Here is a 13,501-nt window from a genome sequence, read left to right as displayed (position 1 = left end):
AGACTAGAGAAAAGAAACTGAGGGATGGAGACACAGCTCAGCTGTTTAGCACTTGCTTAGCAAGCGTAAGGCCCTACCTGAAATCCACAGGTCTCTCTCTCTCTCTCTCTCTCTCTCTCTCTCTCTCTCTCTCTCTCTCTCACCACACACACACACACACACACACACACACACATACACACACACACACACACACACACACACACACGATCACATGATTTTAGCTGGGTGTTTGGGGTACACATTTGTAACCATCGCACTTGTTTTAACGACAATTAATTTATTGATGGATTGAGGAATACAATTTTAATGGGACAATAAGGCACAACTGTGGATTAAAACAGTTTGCTATACAGCCAAGGGGGGGCGTAATCTTAGAAACTTTAAATATGTAAATCAAGAAGCCTCTGAAGAACTTCTTAAACAGATCAGTATCAGACAATTCTTCCCTTTTATACAATTCTTATATTACATCATTTGATCACAAAGTCAGACAGATATTTTATAAAGAATTCCCCAGTTCATGTAGACTCTAGCCATCCATCCTGGCTACTTCTCACTTTTACCCTTCCCTTTTGCAGTGTTTTGTTTGGGTTTTAATTCTTTCCTAAAGAATTGTTACATGTCTTGAATAGCCTTCCAAAGCAAAGAAGCAAGCAAGCAAACAACAGAGAAAGCCAGCCAAGAGCAGATTTACACAGACACAGGACAGAAGCAGCCTGATTCAGTGAGGTCTAAACCAAGCTGACACTGGCCCAAAAGTTGAGCTGGGTCACTCAAAGACCTCTACTTTCACTTCAGCTGGTGTCACCAGTGCTAGGTCCTATACTCCTAAAGGATGTGCAGTGGTCTACACTCTACACAAGGAGCTAGGAAGGTCCTATGCATTCAATACCTGCACCAGGATTATGGACTGACTACAGGGCTTCCAGTGTTAAAATTTGCCAAGCATAAAATTCATTCAGAATTTTGTGCAAAACTTTAAGACACCGAGGACAATTTAATTCTTGAGGACTAAGATAAGTCAGGCACTTCCATAACACTAGTCTTTCTGTTTGGAAATGTGAAGATCTTCCAGAACACTGAGCATAACCCATGCTGCAGAGTGAATGTGGGCAGTTCTCCAGGGTGCCTAGCCTCTTCAGAAAACTACAAGAAGGCCCCCTAACATGTTCAAAACAGCTACTCTATTGGTGACAATGTCCCAAAGAGAAGCAAACTGTCAGGCATAAGACTATTTTCTGAATGTCAACACTGCACTCAGAAAAGAAGCCACATAAATATGTTGAAAATAAAAAGCCAGAGGTAGAGAGACCTGGGGAAACCACCTAGGAGACATGGCTCTACAAGTCCCACCATGACAACCTTTTCAGTATATCTCTGTTCATAAGCCCTGTGATGAGAGCAGTGCAGGGGATCAAGAGAGTCACATGCTTCCAAGAGTTGTACTGGTTGCCAGAAAGTTCCTGGACAGGCAATGTTGCAGAGACACGTCCAGGAGAAGGTAGATATAAACCACCAGACCACTTACTATCCTGTCACACTGGAGACAGGCTTGACAGCAGAGCCCAGAGTCAAGGAGAATACAGGGAATCTTAATCAAAAGGATGGAGACTGAAAACCAAATGGATACACGGTTGGTGACAGGGAGGTAGGAAGTAAAGGACACAGAAGGACACAGGAACATGTGGAGGTTCGATGAAGGGAAGGCAGCATGGATATGGTCTCCATCCAGTGGGAGCTGTGCTGGCTGGTTCTTGACGTGAGCCCCTATCTCATTTTCTCAGACAGGATGGATGCATGGCATTCAGCATCAAAACAGGGATGATGTCACTTACAAACAGAGACCTGGTGGGTGCATACTGAACAGAAACAGACTGAGGGTACCATTCTGCAATGCCCTGTTTATACACCAAAGGCAAGTCTGTGTGGACAGGGGAGACTTCAGGTTGTCATGCAAGAGCAGTAGTATTCTGGGAAGGGGGATGACAGGATAGGGTGGGGTTGGAGGACAGAAGGAAGTTCCAGTTCTTAAATACTAGGAAGCAAGAATAATTTGGTCCCTGTCCTTTAGTGAAGAAACCGGATGCTCATTTTCTGTTCTACATCCACCTTCTCCAAAACCTGGAGATGAAAAACAAACAATGTATCATTAAGATTATGATCATTCTGAGCACCCTTCTAAATAATGGGTGTTCTCTTCCTCCTCCTATGCAACGGAATCGAACTTAAAATTAAAAGGGGAAAGACTCATAAGGGCACAACTCTTCCTGAGGATCCACTGGGAGCTAATGGTTGCTGAGGAGACATTTTCTTCAGTTGTGAAGACCTTCATTAGTTCCCCAAGCCCTGTAAGTAACCCCAATTAAACGCTTATCTTCACCCCTCCAAAAAGACATGAACATAAAAGATTAGTTGAGGAAAATAAGGGAATCAGCAAGTGAGAGGGAGACAGAGTGAATACAATCAAGATATATACATGTATAAAAATGTTACACTAAAACACACTGTAAATAATTAATATATGCTAATAAAAAAGAATGGAATGGGAAAAAATTAAAAGGTAATGGACAGACCTTAACAAATTCCGTAAAGGATATGGCACTATCCCCATCCTGGTCAGCCTCCTGAATGGTCCTGTCCGCAATGCTGCCCAGCTGCTCATCTGAGATGTTCACTCCAACCATCATTCGTAGCACCTACAAGACCAAGAGCCTTAGAGGAGACTTGAGAAAAAGCCACCTCAACTCCCTTCCCCTTTGATTCCTTTGATTCACCAGCAAGACAGGTGAAATCCTTAGCTTCTTATCTAGGCCATTCTAAAAGAAGGAAGAGAGTGAAACTCCAGCAAAGTCGCGAAGAATCTTCTCCATATGGACAGAACTGATTCTTCCTGCTCAGACTACAGGCATGACAGCTGGCACAGCAGTCATAATGCAGCTGTGAGGTACATCACACATGTTATGAAGTCCATAGAAGAACAGAGCAGAAGCTGGGATATTCAGGTACTGTGAAACCCAGACAACCAATCCCTGGAAGTCAGTTTGGTGGATTGTTCTGGAATCCAATACAAAAGCAGTCCTCTGTTGTGTGTGTGGGGGGGCAGGACACGGGACACTGAGCCTTTATTTCAGGTTACAGCCCATATAAACCTCCTTAAAGACTATGTGGGAGGCCTATGTGGTAGATTACAAGTTGAGTCCAGTTTGGTGAACTTAGTGAAGACTTTTTTAAAGTGTGAGGGTGTCTGGGATAGTGCTCATATAGCAAACACAAGGCCCTAGTATCACACACACAATCATGGCACCTTAAACAAAATAAATAACTGCAATGTCCTCTTGTCTAATAGGTCACAGGCTTTCTTCCCCATTCCTTTGCATCCTTCTGGAAATACTAAATTTGCATCAGCAGTGGGTTTCTGACAGGGAGTCAATGCAAGGGGGAAACAAGTGTTTTTATTAACAGGAGAAAGCATTTACATACAAGCTGGGAAGATGAGAAGCATGGCTGGCTTCCAAGAGAGAGGGCTTTTGCTTTCTCTTATATTTCCCTTATATCTTCCTGTGTTCCCCATACCCCTGTCCACTGGGGCATGTTCAGTATTGTGGGCTCACCCCTACAGGTTTTTTTTTTTTTTTTGGATTTTCAAGACAGGGTTTCTCTGTATTGTTTTGGAGGCTGTCCTCACTCTGTAGACCAGGCTGGCCTCGAACTCACAGAGATCCGCCTGCCTCTGCCTCCCGAGTGCTGTAGGTTTCTCTTTTTTACCAACTATTTTTGTTGGGGTGGGGTGGGCAAAGGAGGACTATTTTTTAGACAAACTTACTATGCTGCTCGGGTTGGCACCGGCCTTAACTGCCTAGACTCTTAGCTTGTCAAGTAGTTCTTACCAGTTACATATACTACCTTACATAGCTGTCAACCAATTCTTTTGTTTTTTAGAGACAGGGGCAATCAACCAATTCTTTAAAACCAAAAGTTGTGCCAGGTGGTGGCAGTATATGCCTTTAATACCAGCACTCAAGAGGCAGATGGATCTCTGTGAGTTCAAGGTTAACCTGATCTATAGAACAAGTTCCAGAACAGTCAAGGCTACACAGAGAAAATCTGTCTCAAACAAACAAACAAACAAAGAAACAAACAAACCTAGAAGTCATGGCTCAGTGGTTAAGGTATCATTTCAGCAAAGCCATTTCCACCTCTCCCAAAGCAAGTAACCAAGCAGATAAATTGATCTCCAAATGGTGACATCCTCAGATCTCAATTCAATTAGTCCCTAGGGTGTTTTGCTTGGAGAATGGTAAGAGCTTAGGCTGTAGAGAGGCTTGTGGGGAGAATACTGCCTCAGGTGTGTGAGGTCCTGGACGCCATTCCCAACTTTACACACACACACAAAGAATTATAGAGTTAGAATATATGTGTACATGTGTTCATGTTGGGAGGTAGACAAGCATGGTGTGTAATAAAATACCTTTATCTTGTCATTTAATGAGGGCAAGAGGTTCAGAAGTGGTTTGGCCCCGGTGCTATGAACCAGTTGACAGATGCTGTCTTTCCAGGCCTCCATTCCCAGGCCAATGCTTCTTCCATTTGTCTACCTTACCACTTACTAATCCAGCTGGAGGGTTATTAGCCAGTGGAAACTTATTGTTATTTAACTGCAATTACTCTAGTTTCTATATGCACGCTCCCTTTTATTGGGTGTAGTCTTCTCAATTAAACCCAGGGCCTTCCATGTGCCATGTGAGCATTCTGCCACTGAGTTACATTCCCAGAACTCTCTTCAGGAAAGGGCACTGGATGCTCTGAACTAGAGTAATAGGTGGTTGTGAGCCATCATGTGGGTGCTGGAAACTGAATCTGAGTCCTCTCTAAGAAGAGCCAGTGCTCTAAACCTCTGAGCATCACTCCAGCCCGATGTTTGGAATTTTTAAAAATCGGTGTGAAAAGGGCTTGGACAGCATTTTTCTCACACTATCTTTTAGCTTTGGTTTTTCAAGACAGGGTTTCTCTGTGGCTTTGGAAGCTGTCCTGGAACTAGCTCTCGTAGACCAGGCTCACACTATCTTTATAAAGTTTTCATGTCTGAGTTACGCTAGCCTCATGAAATAGGTCTTTGAACAGAGCAACCCTCTCTGCTGAAGTATAACTGACATAGTATAGACTATACATATAGACCAAATGCTTTAGAAATTACAGTGCCTAGAAAGAAAAAGGTTCTCTTCTTCTACTTCAGACAACTGTTCTCTTCTTGCTAGGTTAAAACTTGATGCCTGAGCCAGGTCTGGGTGAAAATATGTAACACAAGAATAGTCGTTTCCATCTTTTCAGACCTCAAAGGCACAGGTATATCTTTGAGTAAGACAGTATGCATTTCACCAAAGAAAGTTATTCCCATCTCAAAAGCAAAGGGTAAAGTCAGCATCTGGTATGGATGGTGAGAGGCTCATGAGACCCCACACCCATAGCTGAGGAGCTATTGGCAGGTGGTTGCTGGGGGATGGAGTCTTCTGGGGTTTTTTTGTTTGTTTGTTTTTTGAGTCAGGATTTCTCTGTATAACAGTCCTAGAACGCACTTTACAGAACAGGCTGGAGAGTCATTTTGCTGTTATTGTTGTTGGGGTGTGGCCACTATTAGTACATTGCCCATGCTCCGATGAATGGTCCCACATCCATGTGCACATAGTTAGCACTGACTGTACTCAGCAGGTTATTTTTTTCAAAAAGGACATAAGAGAAGTGGAGGAAGAGGGCATATATGATCAAAATATCATATACATATATAAAATTCTCAAAAGAATAAATGGTAAATATTATGTGTATTTTTTAAAAGCAAGGGCCATGGGATACTACCATTAGCCTCCAGTTTCATGTTTTCTCATTGAAATGTAGGAAGATTGGGTTGGTCCTTAATCTGCTCTGAGTAGGCTTCAACTTGTGAGGTTTTTTTGTTTGTTTGTTTGTTTGTTATTTGGAGATAGGGTTTCTTTGAGTAGTCCTGGCCGTCCTAGAACTTGATCTGTAGATCAGGCTGACTTTGAATTCAGAGATTCACCTGCTTCTGCCTGGATTAAAGGTGTACACCACCATGCCTGGCAACTTATAAGTTTTTTAAAACCAAAGAATTAGTTTTGGTTTAGTTTAGAACAGAAAGCACTTCCCCTTTTAGGTATGATCTTGAAACATCTTGCCCCATGGAAATTCCTCAATGTGCTAGCTACCTGAGGTCTCCCAGATTCAACAAAAGGAAGAGTTCCCTACTGTCCTACATTTACAAAAAGAGAAAGAGATAGTAAACAATGCAAATCATGCAATTGTCAGTCAGAGCTGGAACCACCTTAGGCTGGAACTACCAACAACTGGAGTGGTTAGCTGGGTAGATGGTGGCTACAGCAGTCCCTTGACTCTGATACCAAGTTTCAGGAGAGACTCAACAGCAGAATTCACTTCAAAGTCCTTGGATAAAATGACTGCTAACAAGCTGACCTGTCAGTAACTGAGCTATCTGACCCAGCCTCATTGTGTATTCCCCTTTGTCACTCAGCACCACAGAGACAGGGGCTTTTAAGTGGTGAAGATCCCCCATCCCTGAATACTTAGAGACCAGTTTCAAGTGTTTCCAGGTCTTCTCTGTCTTTTGTCTGCATCAGGACTCTTTCCAAGGCAGGGATTCAATGAGTGTTTACTGAAAAGGAAGAATGACTGTTGCCCATAAAAGCAAAGTCAGGGCCCCAAATACACACCGTCCCGAAACTTTCCCACATACCTGCAGCAGCTCATCACGGGAGATCTTGTCATCTTTATCCAAATCATATAGCCTAAAAGCAACTGGTAGGAAAACACAAGAAGTCAGTGGGCAATTTTTGTAGTGCTTTGTCCTTTTTTCAAGGAGCTGAGCACACAAAGGACAGAAAACTGATACCTACTATATAGACCTTATGCCAGAGTTCAAATCCTACTCTTCCTTAGAAAAGAACTGGAACTTCCTTCCCTTTTTGAGACAGAATCGTATGCAGCTGAAGCTGGCCTAGAGCTTGACACTTAGCGACAGCTGGCCTTGAACTCTTCATCTTTCCATCTCCACTTCCTAAGTGCTGAGATTATAGGTATCACAGTGCCCAGCAAGGACTGGAGTTTTAAACAAAATCAACAAAACTTTGATGTCTATATATACCCACCCCACCGCCCAGAGCTAGGATTATGGGTGTGAACATACAACTGACTTGTCATTCAAGTGGGGCACCTAAACTCCAGTCCTCAGGATGGTACAGCAAGTGCCCACACACCCTGTATCATTTCTCAGTTCCTGCCCTGCCTTTCTTATATTTCTTTCTTAAAAAAAAAAAAAAAAGATGTATTTATTATGTTTCTGTCTGCATGTATCCCTGTACGCCAGAGAGGGCACCAGATCTCATTACAGATGGTTGTGAGCTACTATGTGGTTGCTGGGAATTGAATCCGGATCTCTGGAAGAACAGCAAGTACTCTTAACTGCTGAGCTACCTCTGTAGTTCTGTTGTTGTTGTTTTGTTTTTGAGACAGGGTCTCACTGTTGCCTAGGCTAGCCTTGAACTTAACTAACAGAGATCTTCTACCTCTGCCTCTCAAATGCCAGGATTAAAGTCATGCTCTATCATGCCCAGCTTTTAATTTCTTGACTAGGCAAATGGGGTGAGGATTCTCCTACAATCTCACCCCTGCCACATATACTTTTTTTAATGAGATAGGGTCTTATGAAACCCAAACTGGCCTTAAACTTACTGTTCTTCCAGAGAACTGAACACACATTGGGAAGCTCACAATCACTAGTTAACTCCAGTTCCAGGGGTCCTAATACCTTCTAGCACACACATGAATGTACACGGACACACACAGAAGAATAAAAATGATCAATGTTGATATACAGACAAAACTGCTTCAATTCCTTGTTCAAGAACAGAGGTTCAACACCGGGTGGTGGTGGTGCACGCCTTTAATCCCAGCACTCCGGAGGCAGAGGCAGGCGGATCTCTGTGAGTTCGAGGCCAGACTGGTCTACAAGAGCCAGTTCCAGGACAGTCTCCAAAACCACAGAAAAACCCTGTCTCCGAAAAACCGGGGGAAAAAAAAAGAACAGAGGTTCTTGTGGAATATCCTTTCTAGCCCCTGGGTTCACGGACAAATGAATTTGTGATTGTGGAAAGAAAAAGATTTTTCTTCTCAAAATGTCTACTAGACAGGTACAAATGCAGCACAAATAGATTAAGTTTCACATGGCACATATTTCTGAATTCTCTGTTTATCATTTGTGCTTCTCATCAATTTAAGGCCTAAGATTGTTCTTTGACTAAATACTACATCCTGTTACTTAATGTATGATAAAAACATGATACAACTTCCATCAGCAGTCCCACACTCAAGAAAACAACTACTACAAAGCTGGGCATGGTAGTGCCCACCTCATGTGGGATAATGCTCTTTTACATTGCAAAGATTCATCACTCATATTGGTTTAATAAAACACTGATTGGCCAGGCAGGAAGTATAGATGGAGCTACCAGACTGGAAAGAGGAAGGCAGAGAGTGAATTGTCAGTAAGATGCCATGTAGCTGCCAAGGAAGCAGGAGACCTGGGCATCGCTGGTAAACCAAGACTATATAGAGATATACAGATTAATAGAAATGGGTTAATAATTAAGAGAGAGCTAGGCAATAAGATGCCTGAGCCATAGGCCAAACAGTTTATAATTACTATAAGCCTCTGTGTGTTTATTTGGGACTAAATGGCTTTGGGACAGGGCAGAAACTTCCATCTACATACACCTTTAATGCCAGTGCTCAGAGACAGATATATCTCTATGTAACTTTATTTATTTATTTTAATCAAGCAATCGATTATTTGTTTATTTATTTTAATCGATCAATTGATTATTTATTTATTTATTTATTTATTTATTTATTTATTTATTTATTTATTTATTGTGGTGTAGCTCTGGCTGGCCTGGAACTCGCTATGTAGACCAGGCTGGCTTTGAACTCATCAGATCTGCCTACTTCTGCCTCATGAGTGCTGGGATTAAAGGCGTGCATCACCATCACCACCACCACCACCACCACCACCACCACCACCACCACCACCACCACCACCACCACCACCACCACCAGCAGGCTGAGTTTCCTGTCTACAGGACAGCCCAGTCTACACATCAAGTTCAAGGACAGCAGGAGCTACATAGTGAGACCTTGTCTCAAAGAAAAAGAAAGCAACTACTGTTGGGTTATGGTGGCACACACCTTTAATTCCAGCACTAGGGAGGCAGAGGCAGGTGGATTGAAAGAAAGAAGAGAGAGGAGAGGAAGAAGAGAGAAAGAAAGGAAGAAACAAAGAGAGAGAAAAGAAGAAAGATCAAGAGAGAAAAAGAAAACTACTGGCTCACCGCCATTAAGACTACAAAGAGAATGAATGCTTAAGTAGGTTAAAGTAAAAGAAAATGTTAAACCATGTATACTTTTCTAGGATTCTATGCTACAATTGATTTTTCCCAATTATTCATTAACTCCTTGTCTCAAGTATGGCAAACAAATTTTTACTGTACAGTATCAAGATCAGATAGGCATATAGTAGAAATGTGCTAAAACACTATCAAAGCTGGATGTGGTAGCACTCAGGAGGCAGAGGGGAGGACTGTCCCACGTTTGAGACGTGCCTGGATTACACACTGAGTTCCAGACCACGCCTGGACTACAATTAAACAATTAAAAAGAACTTACTAGATAACAACACTACCAACCCACAGACAGAAGGCTTTGTATGAAGCAAGCAGTACTTGGTCTTGAAAGGAGAAAATGCAGCTCACTAGTGCAGTCTATAATAAACATGAGGATAATTCACAGAATTCTGTCGTCTGTAGCCATCTTTTTCTATTGAAATTTTCTGTTTGTCAAGCACCATAATGCTGTGGTAGAGTTCAACAGTATTTTAGTACTTTTGTTCAAAAATATTCTCTGGCCTAAGTAACAAGATTCACTTCAGCGATTCTCGAACTGTGCCATAAATGCCAACAAAAGGGGACTCACAGCCCTCCAAGAAGATGAGCAAAGACCAACAGCCACAAACTAAAGCTTCTTGAGGCACTTGTCAAGTATATGAAATGTAGCATTATGTCATCTAACTTACTTGTGTATGTTCTAATAGTTAAAGATCTTCTAGTATCTTTAAATCATCCATTTAATCTGAGGCTTCATAAACTCCCAGGCAGCACCATGTACTCTTTCAAGGCAGGGTTGGGATCAATCAGTTTCATATAATTTCAACATCAACTTGTGTTGAAGGAAAAGTAGAATTTCAACTTCAACTTCCTGGAAAAGTGTTGTAAGGGATTGGGCAATAGTCCATGACCCAACAAGGGCAGAAGGAAATCTAGTAAGTATTTAAAGAAAGGAGGCAAGAGGTAACAGGCACAGAAAATTAAACATTGCCTCTCGCTTACTGGAACTTCAGTCAAATCCATAATCTACCAAATTCTAGAATACATGGAGGACCAATATTATCTCTTATTGGCAGAGCCTGGGACCTTGCTCCCAGTCGTCACTCAAGTACCTTCTATAGTGCCTGGCCTACAAGAGATAATGAACTATAAATACCAGGTACAATACTAGTATATACAAGGTACTGTTTGAAGCACTAGACATATATTAATTCTCAAAACAGGAAGAATTTCTTAATGGGAACAACAGATGTGGCTCAGTAGTAACAGTACTTGTCTGGCACACTTTATGCCTTGGGCACTACCCCAAGCACCTCAAAAATAAGTTGTGGTGGTATATGCCAGTAATTTCAGCACATGGGAGGTGTAGACAATGGAATCAGGAATTCAAGCAAGCCATAGCTATGTAGTAAGTCTGAGGCTAGACTAGGAAACATGTGATACTGTCTCTAACAGCAACCAAAATCCCATAATGAGCTATGGAAATGATCTATAAAATCCCTTAATATCTCATTTTACATAAGAGAAAACTGCAGTCCAAAGATCTCAGGTAACCTGTCCCAAGTGTCATGTGGAAAAAATGGTAAACCAGGAATTCCAACTCAGCTTAGCTCCACAGTCTGACCACTTGGCACTCTGCTTTTACAAATGTTGAAAGAGTAAAAGAGCACACAGATGATTTGGGGAGAGGAGGAAATATGTTAAGTCACACAACTGATGCTCCTTACAATGCAGTTTGTTGCTTCGGCTGTTGAGTGGTTCAGGTCCATTCACATCTTTGCTCTTTTCGTTATCCTCAATGGGTCGGAAATGAGCCAATGTTCTCATGAATCCTCGGAAGTTTACCTGGTCCTCTCTGATTAGGAAACAGAATAGAACACCATGTTAATCAGGGTGGGCTCTTCTGTTTGTATGTTTTGTCTTTTTGCAGTGTTTAGAGATCAAATTTAAGGTCTTCCACAGCTAGGTAAGCACTCTGCCTCTCAACTATACTGACTCATGGTGACTGTTTCTTATGAACTCAAGAAATGGTCAACACCGAGCCTGAGGAGCCTGAAAGTCCATTTACAACTTTCTTTCCATATGCATGCATTGTACCTCAGGGCTTATACATCTGCCTCCTAGAAGCCTCACCCCAATTGTGTGAAGTGGTATATTATTCACATTTATTAAATGATTAACTAGGCTGAAAGAAGGAAAGCAGTTGGCTATGGTGAGAGTTATCAACTGAATTTACTTATATATCTTTTCCAAAAATTGGATGTAGAGAAGGGCCAGTAACACCAAGAATAATCTCTTTTTGCTTTGAACTCTGGAACAGTCCATATGTTAGTATAGTAAGGTACACCTAAAGATATTCTAAGAAACCGTGCTTTTTTGTTTACTTGTTCTGAGACAGTCTGACATGGTAGCAAGCTTGGCTTTGTTCTCAGCAGTCCTGTTTTGGCTTCCCAAGTGCTAGGGTAATAGGTATAAGGAAACATGCCCAGTAACTTTGCTATGTTTTCCTCCTTCTCTTCATCTTCTAGTGCTAGGGATCAAACACGGGTCTTCAGCTATACTAGGCAAGCACTATACCACTGAGCTATATAGATCCAGCTTTCCTTCCTAAAACAACTTGTATTTTATGTGTATGGATATGTTGTCTGCATGCCTGGGGCCTGTGGATGTCAGAAAAGAGCATCCAATTCCCTGAACAGGAGTTATTGCCAGTTGTGAGCTTCCATGTGTGGCTGGGAATCTAACGTGGGTCCTCTAGAAAAACAGCCAGTGTTTTTAGCTGATTAGCTATCTTTCCAGCCCTATACTTTGTTTTGTTGAAACAGGATCTAACCATGTAATCCTGGTTGGCCTGAGATTTACTGTGTATACCAGGATGACCTTAATTTTGACAATACTCCTGCCTCTGCCTCCCAAGTGCTGAAGTTACAGACATACATACCACTGCCTGGCTTTTTTAATCCATATAAAAAAAATAAGAAGCTGCAGTAAATATCAACATTGCAGTAATGCATGGCAATGGAATCTGCAATCCCAGCACCCAGGAGTCAGAGACAAGAGGATTCCTTAGAGTTTAAGTTGGCTTTAGGGCACATAAGAGTACTAAAGCCAGCCAAGGAATCAAGCAATACTTTGTCTCAAAAAATCTGCAAAGCCACAGAGAAACCCTGTCTCGAAAAAAAAAAAAAAACCAAAAAAACCAAAAAAAAAAAAATCTGAAAAACAAAAACAAAACAGCAACAACAACAAAGGGCTAGGGATGTAGCTTAGTTAGTAGAGTATTTGCCTACCATTTATGAGACCGATGCTTAAATCCCAGTATCACATAAAACTGACTTAGTTTGCTGCTAAGTCTGATGACTGAGTTTAATCCTCAAAAACCTACACAGTGGAAAGAGAGAAATGACTCCTGAAGTCTGACTCCATGCATGCATGCCTATCACACACACACACACACACACACACACACACACCCCAAGGAAATAATTCTAAAATTGACTAAATGAATTTTTAACAGTTAAAGGGTGACCCATGTGACTTGTTTACTTTAGACAATCATATCAGTCTCATGTGGCCTGCTTCCCAGAGCTACCTTAAAAAAAAATCCTGCCAGGCATCATGGCACCTGCCTTTAATCTTAGCCCTTGGAGACAGAGACAGGTAGATCTCTATAAATTCAAGGCTAGCCTGGTCTACATAGTTCCAGGCCACCCAAATCTACACAGTGTGAGAACCTGAGTCAAAAAACAAAAACAAGCTGGGGGGTGGCACTCACCTTTAATCACAGCACTTGGGAGGCAGAGACAGGAAGATCTCTGTGAGTTCGAGACCAGCCTGGTCTACAGAGGGAGTTCTAGGACAGGCTTCAAAGCCATAGAGAAACACTGTCTTGAAAAACAAAAACAAAAACAAAACAAAATCCCAGCCTCAGCTGGGTAACCCCAACATTTAGGAGGCAGCAGTAGGAGGATCTTGATTTTTTTTTTTTTTTTTTTTTTTTTGGTTTTTAGGAGACAGGGTTTCTCTGTATTGTT

General features: G+C 41.8%; 1 protein-coding gene across 1 annotated transcript in view; it reads right to left on the bottom strand.

Annotated features, from left to right (window-relative positions):
* Positions 1–260: 260 nt before the first annotated feature.
* Chp1 (calcineurin like EF-hand protein 1) overlaps positions 261–13,501 on the bottom strand; it is a 32,399-nt gene continuing 19,158 nt past the window's right edge. The window contains exons 4-7 of the mRNA XM_005064719.4: positions 11,195–11,322; positions 6,767–6,828; positions 2,577–2,699; positions 261–2,124 (exon numbers count right to left, since the gene is read on the bottom strand). Coding sequence (XP_005064776.1) covers positions 2,071–2,124; positions 2,577–2,699; positions 6,767–6,828; positions 11,195–11,322 — 367 coding nt within the window. The 3' untranslated portion in view covers positions 261–2,070. The remainder of the gene's footprint in view (positions 2,125–2,576; positions 2,700–6,766; positions 6,829–11,194; positions 11,323–13,501) is intronic.

This window comes from Mesocricetus auratus, unplaced genomic scaffold (assembly GCF_017639785.1).
Source record: "Mesocricetus auratus isolate SY011 unplaced genomic scaffold, BCM_Maur_2.0 Super-Scaffold_100004, whole genome shotgun sequence".
NCBI lineage: Eukaryota > Metazoa > Chordata > Mammalia > Rodentia > Cricetidae > Mesocricetus > Mesocricetus auratus.
The sequence above is the reverse complement of the archived record's forward strand: the minus strand, read 5'-3'. Positions and strand labels throughout refer to the sequence as shown.